General features: G+C 38.7%; 1 protein-coding gene across 3 annotated transcripts in view; it reads left to right on the top strand.

Moving 5' to 3' along the window:
- Positions 1–8: 8 nt before the first annotated feature.
- F8 (coagulation factor VIII) overlaps positions 9–16,073 on the top strand; it is a 202,747-nt gene continuing 186,682 nt past the window's right edge. For 2 of the 3 annotated variants that reach the window (XM_053917165.1, XM_024564370.3), the window contains exon 1: positions 8,930–9,248. In XM_053917165.1, coding sequence (XP_053773140.1) covers positions 9,103–9,248 — 146 coding nt within the window. In that variant the 5' untranslated portion in view covers positions 8,930–9,102. Of the gene's footprint in view, positions 72–8,929; positions 9,249–16,073 lie in introns of those variants that run through there. The other variant, XM_053917164.1, reaches the window with a different exon arrangement.

Here is a 16,073-nt window from a genome sequence, read left to right as displayed (position 1 = left end):
ACGCGCATGCGCAGAAAGCCTCTCCCGAGGAGTTTCTCCGTGGAACCTTGATGAGCCTGATACGCACTTAGGTAGGAAGTTTCATGCGCGTGGTCGTGACTCAGTCGTTCACTAGTAAATGTTATTTTACCTATTTACTAAAAATAAAGGAAACAGGCTTGTCATCTTTGTTCATGTGAACATTGAGCGGATATTTACCAGTACCGGCTCTGTGCCTAATGCTGTTGTAGTGCAGGAAGACAGTCGTTTTAAAAACATAAATGATAACAGAAGCTCTCTGAAAGAAAAGAGCTTCATTGTCTGCAGTGTCTACGGGGGTGCTTTAACTTTGTGCCAGGGCACATCTCCCCACCTTACCCCTAAACTACCCTCGCTGTCACCCTATCCCAGTTAGTGGCAACTTCACCATTCCCAAAACGTTGGTGTTATTCTGAACTCCTCTCAAAGCCCACAAATCCAATTCATGAGCAACCCCATAAACCCTACCTTTACAGTGAATCCAGCCATTTTTCACTCCCCCATTGCTACCATCTTAGCCCAGGTCACAATCATGTCTCACCCCAGTTACCAGGTTGACCTGCTCTTACTCTTGTACCCCTTTTAAAATCTATTTTCTCCACCATGACCAGAAAGATCAGTCTAAAAGGTAGTGGCGATGAAAAAGGTGAAGACATTTTTAAAAACGCATAGACAAAAGCTGGGTGAGGGGAAGGTAGAAGAGGGTAAATGGGGAATAAATGGCGAGGGAAAGACACTTGACTTTGGATGGTGAACACAATACAATATACAGATGATGTGTTATAGAATTGTACACTTGAAACCTGAACCAGTCCACAGTGCCTGAAGAGTCCCCTTTTGGGGTACTTACTAGTTGGGAGGAATTTGACCCTGAGTCCCTGAAGAATAAGGCTAATCTTTTGTAACATGGCCGGCCTGGTCTTAATATAAAGTGGGCAATGGAGAGGTTTGGCCAGTCAATGACACCATTAATTTCGATCCTATCTTACAACTGGACCTGGACAGAGGTTTCATACATTTATGCTTGTATGGCTCTCAGAAATGACCCTAAGCTATATGCTGTCAGTAAACTGGCAAAATATACCCAGATGTAAAAAGCATTTCAAATACAGGTAAATGGATTTGTCAGTTCTCTTCAAACATTTGAGTGGCCAGCCGAATGTTGAGGTATTAAAAATAACTCTTTGTTTTATGAATAAAGTCTTTACGGGGCCAGAGGTGTGGCTCCAGAACATCAAAGCCCACCAAACCCTTTTTCCTTTCCAAAGCCTACCCTCTTCACCTTGAAAAACTTACAGGTAATTGGCTTTATGAAACCAAAGTCTTCCTAGGAGAAGCTTGCTTTTCTTTCCCTACATGTGTGAAATCACACACCTGGTCTTCTTCTGGAACTCTTGTCTAGGCCACCTTTTAAAATACAAATTTGGGGGAGATAATTCTTATCAAAAGGGGAGAAACCTTAGCCATATCTGAGCAAATCAATTTAATTTATTTCAGCTATTCCTAAGTTAGTAAATTCTAATAAAAAGTTATTGAATGTCTAGGTATTTTGAAATAATGTGAAATACTGAAACATTGATTGCTAGACATGCTTTTGGCTGTTTATTACACAGAGGCTGTAAAATGGATTTGGAGCTGTAGATAAATATCTTGTGCTTTGTTGGAGGTGTATTTCTTGAAGGTGGGAATGTGTTTGCTAATAAATCAACCTATGTTTCTAAAGGTCAAAGGGTGTGTTCATGAAAGCTAATCTATGGAATGCCGGTTGCTTACTTTTTAGTCACTATTGGCAATTGAGAGTTCTAAAAGTTAAAATTAAGTTGGAAAGAAGTTTGTATGGTTTTAATAATAGAAGGCATAAGGCATGGAGATGCAATTTTGAAGGACAGGGATTGAAAGTGAGTTATTCTAAAGATGGTTATTTCTAAAGGGATAAGAAAGTGTGAAAGTTGCAGAAAGGTTTGTGAAAATTGTAGAAGTTTGTAAAAATTTGTAAAAGTTTTAAATTTGTAAAGAAAACAACCTCAGTCTGACTGCAATATCTTTCCTCCACCTAATTTCTCTCTGGTGACATTCTCTGATGACTCTGGGGGTACCTGGAGTTGTTTTCATTACACTTTCTCTTGCCCTCATCAATGTGGGGAAACCTTCCTGTCAACTGTGGAGTAAATCCTTCATCAAAATGCATTTTGTCAATGCTGAAATAGAAGGTAAGGCCACCCTCAGGGCATGGGGTAAACACATCCACGGGGAGGTGTGGAGTTGAGTCCCCTGTATGAGTGGAATAAATCCATTCCCAGGGCATCTGGCTGGTGTCCTGGTCATTGGTAAGGGCACAATCAGGGCATGGGGTAAACACATCCATGGGTCAAACAGGCTTTCTCTCTCAAACATGCTTTCACTCTCCTCCAGTGTGACTCTCTCAAATTGGCTTTCTATGGAATCCCCAGTCTGTGTGGGTTAAATCCATCCCCAGGGCATCTGGCTGGTGCTCTTGTCATTGGTGAGGTCACCCTCAGACACAGGGTAAACACATCTATCTCTTTGCATTTCTCTGCTGGTGTAGATTGTAACTCTTGGTCCTCCATCTGCAGCATATATCTTCTGTCACCAGCTTTCTGACATTTCAGGGGCCAAAGCAACCCCTCCCAGGCTCTTCGCTGCTGCTAGACTCTTGGAGCCAAGACTTTATTTCCATCACTCATTAGCAGTCCTTAAAGCTTTCATTGAAAGTCCTAATAGGTCTTCTTGCTTGGTATTTAGGACCTTCTATCCCTTTTTAAAAAAATATTTTATTTATTTATTTTTAGAGAAAGGGGAAGAGAGGGAGAAAGAGAAGTCGAAAAACATCAATGTGTAATTGCCTCTTGAGCGCCCCCTACTGGAGACCTGGCTCACAATCCGGGCATGTGCCCTGACTGGGGATGGAACTGGTGACAATTTGGTTTGCAGGCCAGCGCTCAGTCCACTGAGCCACACCATCCAGGGCCTTCCATCCCCTTTCCAGTCTTCTTAAAAGTTGTCAAAAGCAAATAAGGGAAATCTAATACTTTCTCTACAAAAATTAGTAATTCAAATTATGTATATGGTCTTTATGTGTTCAGTCTTCATGTGTGTGGTCTTTATGTGATATGTATTTGTCTGTGTGTTATATGTGGTGCGTTTTCTGACTCTGGAAGACATAACTAGGGTGTAATATTTTACTGGCCTAATATATTAAGTACTTATATAAACTAAGCAAGATCTTATGTTCTGGACCAAATATTTGATATTACAACCAGTTTTAAGTTTAATTAATGTCTTTTAGAGTTATTACAAAAAAGTGTTTTACAAAAAAATTTATATTATAATCTTTTGGTTAAGTATATTTGACAACATTCCCAAAGTTAAAATTTAAAAAAACTGAGAAATAACTTTGAGTTATTCCAATGGGCCCCTGGAATACTTCAAGGATTTGTTCCCTCCTTACAAAAGAGAAGTTTTTGAACTAATTAGGCCTATTTAATATGCTTGAAATTACATGGGAAGCTTTGCCAAACAGAATAATAAGAACTATTTTATTTGTATACATATATTTTTTTTATCAAAATAGATTTTCTAGCAATTTCAACCTACCCCAAAAAGGAGCTTGCAAAGATTCAGAACCAAGTCCAAACAGGGTGTATTCAGGGGTAGCAGGGGTCCCGTCAGTGACACTGGACAAGCCAAGAGTGATGTTCCCTGTGGGGACATCAAGCAGTGGTGCTCTGGGTGTCGTAGCCAATGCACTGGGAATGTATGAATTGTGTCCAGTGCTCGATGCGCACTTCCAGTGAGTCCTGTACAACATCTTAAAACCTTGCATACTGTTTGGTCTTTATATATATTAAGATTGTGTGTTAAATCTAAAAATATACGTTTTATATTGTTCTTCTATGTCATTTCATAGTAAGTCTTATCAAGAAACTGTTATCTTGAAATATTATATCTTACAAAGAAGCAAAGTTCTTTATCAGTTGCATTTTAATCAAATCTATAACCATGTCATTTTAAATTTGGTCATTTATAAACAGTCACTGTTTTCCTTTAATGCATTCGTGAATGTACTTTGGATAGGTTCATGAAGAAGACTGAGTTACTCTAAATTGCAGGTATCTAAGTAGGTCATATCTTTAAAGGAAATGAAGATTTATGGAATCCTTAGAATAACTGGGTTCATGGAAATACTGGCAAATAGTTAGCACAAACAAAATTGGTTATATGGGCCTGAATGAACTAAAGATAATTGTTATTCTTATTACTTTGTTCAAACTATTGCTAATTTTAAATCTTTTTGTTTTCCAGATGTAATAAAACCTGTTTCTTTCCTTAGAACAATTTGTAAGTTATACCCCTATAAACAATATTGAGAAATTTATATTTTTCTCCTACCTAATCCCTCCAGAATTCGGCAACTCTTAATGAGTGAGTATTGTTTTCATGGCAACGTGTTTGTTTGCATAAACCCAATAAGAAACTGTTCTCTTTATAATAGCACCAGTTTTCAAATGTGGTTTTATTAATCAAGTCTTTGTCTGGAATGTCATAACCAAGAGAGTCATGCCTGGACTCTGGATGTCACCAGGAAGCCTTAAAGCATTAAGATTGACTTTTGAAGCCAATAAGAGCCCCTTGGAGAAATGGCCTGGTGCCTCGCTAGGTCACGGTGGTTCATGATAGTCTTTCTAGGTAAGGAACAAAGGCTGCGTTCCTGAAAGATGGCAAAGAAGGAACCTAAAGACGTTTCAAGGACGTCAAGAATTTGAGGAATCCAACCAAACCTATAGGGATTACAGGCAAAGCCATATGTCAACTGTGTGGCTTGGCTTCTGTGCCCTGAAGGGCTGACTAAAGCTCAATCTGAAGGTTCCTTGCAAAATTCCAGCAAAGCAGATTTGAAAGAGCCTATATGGTCAATTACTATTCTTGTTGTATTCATGCAAATGATCAGGCCAAATTGAAACTGAACTTAATACAGTCTCTTTGATAAAATGAAGGTGATTTTAGGGAGAGAAATTGTGATTTGATGGAAATCACAATGTCCAATTGTCACCCACAAATGGATTGAATCTTAGTTTTCCTAGTTTTCTTCCAAGCTAATGTTTCATTTTTTTCTTTCATCCTTTGACTTGGAATTATTGGGAACTACTGATGCAGTGTCATCCATACAGAATTCACCTGCTATTCTGTCTCTCCCTTTTGGGGATTTTAAAAGTTCAATATCTGGTGTTGGTTTTCTTGGCTAATTCCCTTCCTAGGACCTATAGCAGCCTTTTCCTTTACTTTTGTTTTTAGGCCTCCTAAATATATCCTATCCTCAGATGTCTCTTATTCTCCTGTCTCCTCAAATATCTCATATCCTTCATACAACAGAGTGTCCGGGCTCTGAAAGATTCCCTCCACAAATGGCCTCCAGCCACAGCTTTCACTTTCCAGACTGTCCAATCCCACCTCTTCTCCTTAACAACCCAGAACCGGACCCCCAGGTAGGGACAGCTCTACACCCCTAGCCCATCTGAAGTAGTTACAGAAGAAGAGAGCTTTGTACCTACTCCCCAGAACCAAAACTGGGCCAGGTCATTAAGAATAAAGCCATTTTAAAACCAGAGGGGGGAAAGAAAGGACAAAGCCAGCGCCATTTGCTATCGTGGTACCATTTGCTGAGCAGGCCTGTGACCTTGTTAGACATGACTGCCGTTCTACTCTTCTCAGTTAATGTCCCCAGGACTGGAAATTACTGGAAAGCAAAAACAGACCACAACTAATTGCTCCCTACAGCCACAGGCAGGAGATAACATTGGGACACACTGCAGCCTTGTGTTACAAGTCTCAACAGCCCAGGGGCCACACAACGGCAACCTCCCACCCTTTTTAAATCCAATTATAATCCAATAAAAGCTCAAAGCCCCCACCCCTCAGTGCCGGTGTATCTCTCCACACCATGCCCTCTCCTTTCTTGGAGAGTAAATAAAATCTTTACTCCATACACTTTCTTCTTTTTGTGAATTCTTTCACAGCCCACATCATCAACCACCCTAACAAAACCTGTATAGTTTTATTAACCAATGTCACCTCAATAAATTCAATAAAAGATAAAAATAAGAGGTAATGTGATCAGATCCCTCCTGTATTCAGAACCCTACCCTGGCTCCCTCTTGCCCTCAGTGTAGAAGCCCCTTTGCTGCAAGTCCCTTTGCTGAAATGTGATCTTCTCAGCGAGATCTTCCATGACCCATCCTCATTTAAAATTGCAACCCGGTACACCCCTCCTTCTCCATCTCCTGCTTGAAGTCATCCCTTGATATCCACAGGAGGTTGGTTCCAGGGCCCCCACAGATACCAAAATCCTCAGATGCTCAATTCTCTTATGTGAAATTGTGTAGAACAATGCTTTCCATTGGCTTTCCCGCAACTGAGGATTCCCAACCCTAGGAGGCAGAACCTATGGATAAAGAAGGCTGACTGTACTTTCCTTTTGTGCATAATACTTATTTTACCTTCTAACGCAGTGTATAAGATACTCATGTATTATAAATATTACAATTATGACTTATTGTCTCTCAATTGTTTTTATTTTTCACTACTGTGCACCCAGTGCCTGGGACGGTGTCTGGCTAGGATAAATTGGTAGATGCGCGGCCTTACAGGCAAACCATTCAACCTCTCTGCACCTCAGATGATTCAACTGTACTACTCACTTTGTAGTCTCATTGTGACAATTAAATCAGATAATGTGCAAAGTATCTGGCAGAGAATTTATCACCCTGTACTGTAACTTTGGGCTACCTTTATGTCTCCCCCACTGGACTATATCTCCCAGAAGGTAGGAACTGGATTTTATCCATCTCTGAGGCATAGGGGTTAGGATCATGACTTCTGGAACCAGATTACATGGGTTTAAATGCTACCACTTACAAACTGTGTGACTGAAACCAGAAAAGCCAACATTTGTGCTGCCTGTTACTACCAGAACCAGTAAGTAGAGACAAGGATTGAATCTTTATGGGTGCTTTATTCAGATGCTGGCATTCTGAGAAGACGGTGAGTTATGTACCCTCAAAAACTGTATTAGCATCTCACTTCAAACTGACCTTTTTATAAGGAGAAGAATAGATAGATAAGGGGCTTGAAAAAAAGTTTAAATGGATAAGAGTTGCGGTTTGGCTGTGATTTTCCTAGTACCTCTTTATCTGTTGATCAGTAATTCTTTATCTGCATTGTGACCTTTTCTCCCTGGAACACAATAGCTCAGATATCATCTCCAATAGCTTGCAGACCCCCTGGAGCACAAAGGTGGAATTGCTTGTCAGCCTCCTGGAGTCACATATGTCATGCATTCCAGTTCCTGGAATCACAGCTTTCCTCACGCATTGATCACTTAAGCCTATCAACTATAATTAAGGCTAAAATCTTTAACTCTGAGTTCCCCTATCATGACAATGGCCAAGTTGCCTAACCTGTCTGTGCTTCAGTTTCAACACCTGTAAAATGAAGACAAGAATAACAGCTGCATTAGAAACCACTTAGAACTGTTCCCGGCATGTAGTACATGCCGGCTATTACCTCTGCATCCTAGTGCCTGGCAGAGAGAAGGTACAGCAAATTTTTAACAAAGCACCCTCTTCCAGCTTGTTTCCAAGCTGGACAACATTTCACTAATTGCTCCCAAACACATTCTTACTCATGTAGAACTGGACTCTCAGTGATAACATTTCTTAATGCAGTCCTGGCCAAGTTTCTTCTTATCTCCTATACTTTGAGGCCCTTGGAGAGTCCCTCACTCCTCCTGATATATATTAACCTGAGTAGGGTCTCTGCTTGAACTAAGCATGGCTACATTCTCACTTAAGGAGATACAGTATCCTATACCTGGGCCAAAGTAAACAACCTTAAGAAGCATCAAGTAACAACAATGAAAGATAAATAAAATATTAAGTCTGTATGGTTATGAGGTCTATGTAGAAGAATGAAGCCAGGAGGAATATCAGTAGTGTCAGTGCGGGTAGACAGCTTACCATGGAAGTGTGGTCCATATTTGAGCTCATTGGGAAGGCAAAATTTGAGCCAAGACTTAAAGGAAATGAGGGAGTGAAATGCGTGGAGTCTGGGGGGGGAGAAGTTTCAGGTAGAGGAAATAGCTAGTGCTAAGGTCTAGGTGCAAGAGGCCAGTAGCCAGAGTGAGATGTGACCATGGAGGTCAGAGAAAGGGACATGCAGATCATGGCAGATGCTCTAGGCCCTGGTAGAGACATAGGATTTTACTACAAGTGAGGTCAGAAGCCGGTGGAGGATTTTGAGCAAAGGAATGACAGGATCTGCTTTATAGTTTTGAAAAGTCACTTTGTGGTGGTTATGTGAGGTACAAGGGTAGAAATAGGGAGACTATTACGATACTCGTTACTCTTGCTTACGCAAGTGGATTCCAGAACCTGCTGCTACAACTAAGGAAGAGGGCTGGAGTAAGCTAAGAATATGGGTACAAAGTAAAGATCCTTGCCGTGGCTGGTGTGGCTCAATGTGTTGAGTGCTGGCCTACAAACCAGAGGGTCGCCAGTTCAATACCTAGTCAGGGCCCATGCCTGGGTTGCAGGCTCAGGTCCCCTGTTGGGGGTGTATGAGAGGCAACCACACATTGATGTTTCTCTATTTCTCCCTCCCTTCCCCTCTCTCTAAAAATAAATAAATCTATTTTTTAAAAAGATCCTCTTCACCTGGACCTCCCCCTCCCTCTCTTCTTTTCCTTAAAGGTTCCGATGAAAGCAGTGTTCTTGTGCACCTACTGCTCTCAGAGGTGAATGGGTTAAGCTTTAGCTCAGCCACCCTTTCCTATTCAGTTCTTCCTGTGGCTGCTTCCCACTGCCAAAAAGGAAGCAATCCTATCCCTTACTGTTTAGTGCTGCTGCTGTCACATCCAGCAAGTAAAGTTCCCTAAAATTCTCAGCAAAACTTTTGGAACTTTTCATTAAATCATAGAAAATTTACCTTTTCTGTCTTGGGAGCCAAAGATATTTTAGAGAAGAATTAATCTTCTTTTCTCCAGTTGAACATTTCTTAGCCTTAAGAGCCATGCAAACAGAGCTCTCCACCTGCTTCTTTTTGTGTCTTTTGCCGTTCAGCTTTAGTGCCACCAGAAGATATTACCTGGGCGCAGTTGAACTATCTTGGGACTACGTGCATAGTGAACTGCTCGGTGACCTCCACGTGGATACGAGGTAAAGACATATTCTATAGGGTCCAACCAGGATTGTGGGGATGTGACTCTAGTTGAAGGAAGGTGCAGACATTAGGTTAGAATGGCTATGATGCTAGTTAAGCCTTGAAAAGCATTTCCAGGAAGGGATGGCCATCTGTGCTATTAGCACAAACGCTAACTGCCAATCCTTTTCAAAGATCTGACCTATGCATTGATATTTTGTTCTGTTTTGTCTACAGATTTTTTCTTTTTTAAGTATATTTTATTGATTATGCTATTACAGTTTTCCCATTTTTTTCCTCCCCTTTATCCCCCTTCCACCCTGCACCACCCCACCCTCCAGCACTCTCCCCCCACCCCTTAGTTCATGTCCATGGGTTGTACATATAAGTTCTTTGGCTTCTTTATTGTCTATTGATTTTTATTGTCACATGCTGCCACTCTGGAAACTAGAGAGTGGAGTAGAGAAAGGGCAAAGAGTCAAGGAGCATAAGAGAGAACAAAGTTTCCATAGAAGGAAGCAGAGCAATGAGATCCCATCAATACTGCACACAGTTTAGTCTCTAGTTCTATTGTGTGTGTGTGCGCTATGGTTTTGATTTCTTTGCCCAATTTTGGTATAAGGATAGTGCAAGCCATGAGTTCAGAAGCTTTTCATCTTTTGGGGGCTCTGGTGCATTTTGGGAAAATAGTATTAAATAACCTTTTCAATATTATCTATGGGCATTGATTTATTCAGATTTTTGTACCTCTTCTTCAGTCAAATGGGGTTATATATATTTTCCTGGAAAGCAATTATCCCTACATTCAATAATGTATTGATATGAAGTTACATAATAGTCTTGGGATACTGTTAAACTATTCTGTGTCTGTAGTTATACCTCCTTTTTCATTTTGATTCTTTTTTTTTAAAAGGAAGGAGGTTTTTTTAAAAAAGATTTTATTTTTTTATTTTTAGAGAAAGGGAGAAAGAGAAGGAGAGAAACATCAATGTGTGCTTGCCTCTCCTGCACCCCCTACTGGGGACCTGGCCTGCAACCCAGGCATGTGCCCTGACTGGGAATTGAACCAAGGACCCTTTGGTTCACAGGCCGGCACTCAGTCCACTGAGCCACACCAGCCAGGGCTCTTTTTTCATTTTTGTATTGTGTGTATTCTCTTTCCTGCTCTTAAAAATAATCTTTCCAGGAACTTTCTCAGTTCTTTGCTGGTCTTGTCAGGAGCCATATTTTGGTTCTGTTGTTTCCTGGTTTTACCTTTATTGTTTCATTCCTTCTTCTTAAATTCCTTTGGTTCATTTTGTTGATCTATTTTTTGCTTATTAAGTTGTCTGCTGAAATCATTTATTTTAAATTTTGTTTTGTTTTCTTTAAATGTGTATTACAAAGATTTAGATTCAATACATACGTAATGACCATATAAGTATTAGATGCCATGTCATACAAACTTTATAGTCATTTTTGTTCTTTCTGTTTGGTTCTCCACCCTCCTTCTACATTAGCCCCCTTCTTGCTTATCCTCAGTCAGGTAACCTTAGTATAATAATATATATTCATGCACACACACATATACATGTATTTGCAAATAAAGGTTTTCTCAGTCATTGGGGTTTTCTCACAAATATAGTATACTACAACACTTTTATTGCTCATTAACACGTAGCGGAATTTTGTCCAAGTCATTTGGCATAGCTTCAGTTTATTCTTTTTAATGGCCGTATAAGATTCCGTATTATTCTAGGGTTTGGGGGTTTGTTTCGTTTTGTTTTGTTTTGACATTATGCCTATCTCATTACATCGTGGTGCTTTTATTCCTATGGGACAGATTCTCAAAAGTGATGTTGCTGGAATGAAGGTAATATTTCCTTTTTAGTTTTGATTTCCAAAAAGGTCAGAACTCTTCAAACATTTATGCCATCAGTGTATGGAAATGGCCCGCTCCCTGCATTTGCATCAGCAATAAGTTTTATCTTGCTTTTTAATGTTTGCCAGTCTAGTAGGTATATAATGATATTGCATCATTAATCACATTCTTTTTATTTCAGATGAGATTGAGCATCTTTTCAAATGTGTTTTGGCTATTGCATTTATATTTTGAGATTTGATTATTTATATGTTTTGTTCATTTTTCTTTGGGCTTTTCATTTTCTTAAATTATGAGAACACTTATTTTTACAAGTGTTAACTTTTTGTTCTTGACTTTGTTTATAACCTTTATGAACAAAAGTTTTTAATTTTTACAGATATATCTATATTTTCTTTCACAGCTTCAGAATTGCCAGTGTTGGCTAAACATGTTTTCTGCACATCAAGATTGTATGTGTATTCTTTCAGATTTTCTTGCAATAAAATTACTGTTTTGCTTTTTACATTTATGGCTTCAATTCACTTGATAGTTACTTTTGTGTATGGTATGGGAGTAGGGTGAGTCTAGTCTTACTTCTTTCTAGATGAATAGCCTATTACAATGGCACCATTTATCAAATAATACATCTTTTGCCACTGATCTGAATAGGCATATTCACTATATAAAATTCTCATATACATTACTCTCTATTTCTGGATTCATTGGGCTGTCTGACTGATGTACTTATATCTTGCTATGTGGATACCATACTGATTTGATTACAGTGGGTCTATAATATCTTTTAGTATCTGGTAAGTGAAATCAACCATTTCTTGGTTTTTTGGTACTTTTTCTTTTGGCATTTCTTAGGAATTTTATTTTTTCCATGTAAAAATGTTAAAATATTTTCCAATCAAAAAGAGTCAAGCCCTATTATGATTCTAATTTGTATTTCATTTCATTTACCCATAAGTTTAATAATATAATAAATGTAAGTAATTTGTAATTACATTTATTTCAATGCATTTTATAAATGTGTTTCTATCATTAATACATTGTTTTCTCCTATTTCTATTTCTTGATATTTAGTATCAGAATAGAGAAAAGCTCTTTGTTTGTATATATTCACCTTTAATCCAGCTACCTTAACTGAATTCTCTTAATAATTCTAGTAATTTTACTCTAGAGTCTCTCTGGGTATTGAATCATATCCAAAATGAGTCAGATTTTAGCTCTTTTCCAATTATTTTTTCTTATCTTACTGAATAATTAGAAATACAATAAAATGTTAAGTGATACTGGTAAAAGCAAGCATTCCTAACTTGAAATATTCTTAATATTTTGCTTTTTAGAATAGCACTTGCTGTTTTTTTTTGACAGTCTGTGTTACTTCTGTTCCCATTTGGCATGCATTTTTTACTGGAAATGACTTCTCAGCATTTAGCATCACCTGAATTTTACTCTTCAATATGTCGATACACAAATAGATTGTTCATAGATTTCCTGATATTGAATACCCTTACATTTTTGGAGTACAATCTAATGTTCATATAATGTCATTATTGCTGAGGTCTATGTCCTAATATTTCTTTAGATACTGTGTCCTTTTATTATGTGAGATTGATCTATAGCATTATTTTTTGTTATTTTTATTAGATTTTAACATTAAACGTTTATTGGGTTTATCAAATGAATTAATGAATGTTCCATCTTTTTCTATCACCTAGAATAGCTCAAATAACATTAAAAGTTAGGTAAGACTCAATTATAACTTCATGTGGTCCAAGTGACTTTGCAATATCTCTAGTCATCTCTTCAGGCTCTTCTATCATAATTAGTCCAACCAAGTTTCAAATTTTTTGACTCACCTTTAATAACTTTATACTTTTCCAAGAAATGATTTCCTTTGTTTTTCAATTTTGTTTCCCCCATGTTGCCTATAGCAGGGGTCCCCAGCCTCTGGCCCAAGGACTGGTACCAGTCTGTGGCCTATAGGACCTGGGCTGCACAGCAGGAGGCGAGCTTGGATGTAATGCACTTGAATCATCCCAAATGATTGAACCATCCCCCACCCTCAGTCCATGGAAAAATTATGTTCCACAGAACCAGTCCCTGGTGCCAAAAATGTTGAGCACCACTGGCCTATAGCACTCTCTCATGATTCTTTTACCTCACAGTATCTGTAGTTACGTGCCCTTTCTCATTCTTAAATTCCTATATCTTTGCTATTTATCTGTATCAATGAACAGTTTTGCCAAGGATTTGTCTCCTTTGTTATTGATGACGCTCTTTTGAAAACATGAGCCTTTGGGTTTCTTTGTTCTTCCTAGTTATTTTTAATATTTAATTCATTTTTTAAGATTTTTCTCTTTATCAAAGATCTCTTCTTAGTTTCTTTTGGTTTATTGAGCTGTATTTTTCTAGTACCTTAGGAAAAGTGATATGTTCTTTTCTCTTTTTTTGTCCTTTTTTCAATGGTGAAGGCACAGAATGCTATACATTTTTCTCTGAGAACAAGGTTTCCCGTAGGTTATGGTATGAAAAGTTTTCTTTTCATGTTTTTAGTATAGTTTGTAATATCCTCTTTGATTTCATTTAGAAACACGATTTTTAATTGCATTTTTAATTTACTTGTCAAGTCATTTTTAATATTTAGATCAATTTTGAGTATCCTCTTAGTTTTCTATCACTGTGTAACAAATTACCTCACATTTAGAAGCTCGCAAGAAAACCCACTTATTATCTCACAGTTTCAGTGAGTCAGAACTGGGTACTCTGCTCAGGTTCCTACAAGGCCAAAACCAAGGTGTCGACAGAGCTGTGTTCCTTACTGGAGGCTCTGGGGAGAGTCCACTTCCAGGTTTATTTAGAATTCATCTCCTTCTCTCAATTTCCATGTAATTCCCTCCATCTTCAAACTAACAAGAGTACATCAAGTCTTTCTCATGCTTTCAATCTGTCTGACTTAATTTTCCACTCCATCTCTCTGACCTTTTCTGCCTCCCTCTTCCACTTTTAAGAACCTTTGTGATTACATTGGGCCCACCCAGATAATCTCTTCTCCCAAGGTCAGCTAATTAGCAACCATAATTTCATCTGCAAAGTTGTTATGGTTTTTTTTTTTTTTTTTTGCCATGTAACATATTCATGGGCATAACAACAAAGGACAAAGGTCATTAGGGACAACATTTTGCCTACCTCAGGTATAATTTACATACAATGAAATGCACAGATTTTAAATGTGTAGTTTGGTAAGTTTTCAGAAATGCATAACCACCACCCTAATCAACATATAAAACATTTACATCAACCATCCTGCAATGTTACAGTGAGTCCCCCTACCCTGACCCAGCCCCCAGGAAACAAGCTGCTTTGTGGAATGACAGACTCATTTTGAAACCGGAAAAGTCAGTGTTTGTGCTGCCTGTCACTACCAGGACCAATAATTAGAGATTAAATCCTTATGGGCACTTTATTCAGATGCCAATGACCTGAGAAGACAGTGGGTTATGTACCCTCAAAAACCATCTTAACATCTGATCTCAAGCTGACCTTTTTCTAAAATTTATTTATTTTTATTGTATTTTTTCCATTACCATTTGTCCCCTTTATACCCTCTCCCACCTCCACCAGCCCCCCTTTCCCTGACAATCACCACACTGTTGTCCATGTCCATGAGACCTTTTTCTTTTTTGTTGGACCCCTCCACCCCCAAACCCCCCACCCACTGTTCTTAGCCCACTCTCTGTCTATGAACCTGTCTCTGTTTTGCCTGTTAGTTCAGTTTGTTCATTAGATTCCACATATGAGTGAAATCATACAATATTTGTCTTTCTCTGACTGGCTTATTTCACTTAGCATAATTTTCTCCAGATCCATCTATGCTGTTGCAAAGGGTAGATTTTTCTTTTTTATGACTGAGTAATATTCCATTGTGTAAATGTGCCATAGTTGTTTTATCCACTATCTACTGATGGACACTTGGGCTGCTTCCAAATCTTGGCTATTGTAAATGACACTGCAGTGAACATATGTGTGCTTCTTTTCTTTTCTTTTTTTAAAGGTTTTATTTATTTTTAGAGAGAGGGGAAAGGAGGGAGAGACACATCAATGTGTGAGAGAGAGAAACAATCAATTGCTTCTCACACGCCCCCAACTGGGGACCTGACCCACAACCCAGACATGTGCCCTGCCTGGGAACCGAACCAGCCATCTTTTGGTTCATAGGTGGGCCCTCAATCCACTGAGCCACACCAGCCAGGGCAGCTTGTTTTCTTTTGAATTAGTGTTGTGGGTTTCTTTGGATAAATTCCCAGAAGTGGAATCACTGGGTCATCAGGCAGTTCCATTTTTAATTTTTCAAGGTAACTGCATACTGCTTTCCACAGTGGCTACAGCAGTCTGCCTTCCCACCAGCAGTGCTAAAGGGTTCCCCTTTCCCCACATCCTCGCCAGCACTTGTTGTTTGTTGATTCACTGATGATGGCCATTCTGACAGGTGTGAGGTCATGTCTCATTGTGGTTTTAATTTGCATTTCTCTCATGATTGGTGACATTGAGCATCTTTCATTTGTCTATTTGCCATCTGTATGTCCTCTTTGGAGAAGTGTCTATTCATGTCTCCCCTGCCCATTTTTTATTTGGGTTGTTTTCTTTTTTTTGGCATTGAGTTCTTGTGTGTGGCATAAGAAGGTAGTCTAGTTTCGTTTTTCTACATTTCTCTCTCCAATTTTCCCAACACCATTTATTGAATAAGCTATCTTTTGCCCATTGTATGTGCTTGTTCCTATGTCAAATATTAATTGACTATGTAGGTGTGGGTTTATTTCTAGGCCCTCTAGTCTGTTCCATTGATCTATGTGTCTGTTTTTATGCTAATACCATGCTGTTTTCATTACATGGCCTTATAGTATAGTTTGAGAGCTTTTTATAAGGAGAAGAAAAGGATAGGTAAGGGGTTTGAAAGGAAAGGTTAATCAGATAAGAGTTGAAATTTTCC

The sequence above is a fragment of the Desmodus rotundus genome, chromosome X (genome assembly GCF_022682495.2).
Source record: "Desmodus rotundus isolate HL8 chromosome X, HLdesRot8A.1, whole genome shotgun sequence".
Lineage (NCBI taxonomy): Eukaryota > Metazoa > Chordata > Mammalia > Chiroptera > Phyllostomidae > Desmodus > Desmodus rotundus.
Note: the sequence above shows the minus strand (reverse complement) of the source record. Positions and strands in the feature narration are given on the sequence as shown.